Source organism: Gekko japonicus, unplaced genomic scaffold (assembly GCF_001447785.1).
Source record: "Gekko japonicus isolate JY-2015 unplaced genomic scaffold, Gekko_japonicus_V1.1 scaffold49, whole genome shotgun sequence".
Lineage (NCBI taxonomy): Eukaryota > Metazoa > Chordata > Lepidosauria > Squamata > Gekkonidae > Gekko > Gekko japonicus.
In genome coordinates, this window is record NW_015173674.1 from 2,392,909 (window position 1) to 2,394,263 (window position 1,355).

A 1,355-nucleotide genomic window follows, 5' to 3' on the forward strand; every position below is an offset into this window, starting at 1 on the left:
CCCCACCCCCACCCCCCACCAGGGCCAGAGGCCCCACACGCCAAGGGCAAGGCCAGATGATTTCTCCAGCGACGGCGGAGCCGCTCAGCTGAAGGGACAGGGACACCCCCTTCCCTGGACTGGCGATGGAAGGTGCCGCCAATCCGCAGCCAGCTCACGATTACCCCCCCCCTTCCTGGGGTTTTCGAGGCTGGAGATGTTCAGAGGTGGTCTTGCCCCTGCCAGCCCCGGCACTGCAGCCTGGGTGTCTCTCGGTGGTGATCTCCCATCCAAATACGAGCCGGAGCCAGCCCTGCCTATGCATCGAGATCTGGCCCATCCCCTCCCTTCACGCAGCACCCAGGGAACAGGAGGGGGTCTCAAAGGGAGCCCCCCACGCAACACCCTCTGTTCTAATGTCCCAAACTGCCCAAGTTCACAAATGCCGGCCATTAACATGGCGACGTGAGGCATTCGCCACCTCGGTTTCAAGAAGGGAGGATACGGGCAGGAACACGAGAGGAGTCCCGGAAGGACAGGCCAGAGGACCATCGCATCCAGCACTTTTCAACTGCCAATGAACCCAGTTTGCTTCAAGTTACTTTCATTTTCAACAGTTAGTTGAAAGGGTTGCAGAACAGTTAGATTTACTGCTTTTTAATAGAGGTTTAGAGTTGAGATTGGCCTTCCTATCTTGCGATATCAGATTTACCTCACATGCACCTGCTGATTGGCTTATTTGCATTTATGTTGCTGGGCTTTTTGGCAATCCCTAAAAGGCAGTGAGACAAAAAGCTGAAGCCTGATTAAATAATGCTTTGATAATTTTAGCATTTATCTTCACATTAATTGTAGGGTTAACTTTTTCACGCCTGTGCTCTTTTCTATCTCAATAAATGGTAAAGAGTTTCCACGGGTGCGCTCCCTCTGGCTTGCCGGCTACAATTCAGAGAGTGATGCTCACGGCCTTATTCTTCTGTACTGTCACCCTTTGGCAAATACATCCTGGAGAACTCTGCAGCTAGACATTGAGGAGTGTTTCGTTTAGGTCCCCGATACTAGGCTGTGGGAGAGAAACCCCCCCCCCCCGCCACCCGGCTGCCTGATCCTCTTAACTGGAGATGCTGCTGCTGCTGCTGGGATGTGGGGCCGTCAGCGTGCTGGGTGAGACCAACCGGGGTCTGATTCCAGCACGGCTGTCGTGTCCTCGGTCGCCAGCGACGCCACTTGTTGCGCCAGGCATCTCCTCCCCGCACGCCCATTTCAGTGCCTGCCTGCCTTTGGATCCTCTTCACACCTCACAGGCCTCATTCCCGAGGGGAACACTCACTGAGTCAGCCAGGAGCTTCTTGCTGGCCTCCCCGACGGTGCGGATG

At 55.3% G+C, this 1,355-nt stretch overlaps 1 protein-coding gene across 1 annotated transcript in view; it reads right to left on the reverse strand.

Moving 5' to 3' along the window:
• The window catches only part of LOC107120248 (talin-1-like), a 50,244-nt gene that overhangs the window by 25,938 nt on the left and 22,951 nt on the right, over positions 1–1,355 (reverse strand). The window contains 1 exon segment of the mRNA XM_015422896.1: positions 1,310–1,353. Within this exon segment, the coding sequence (XP_015278382.1) occupies positions 1,310–1,353 (44 nt within the window).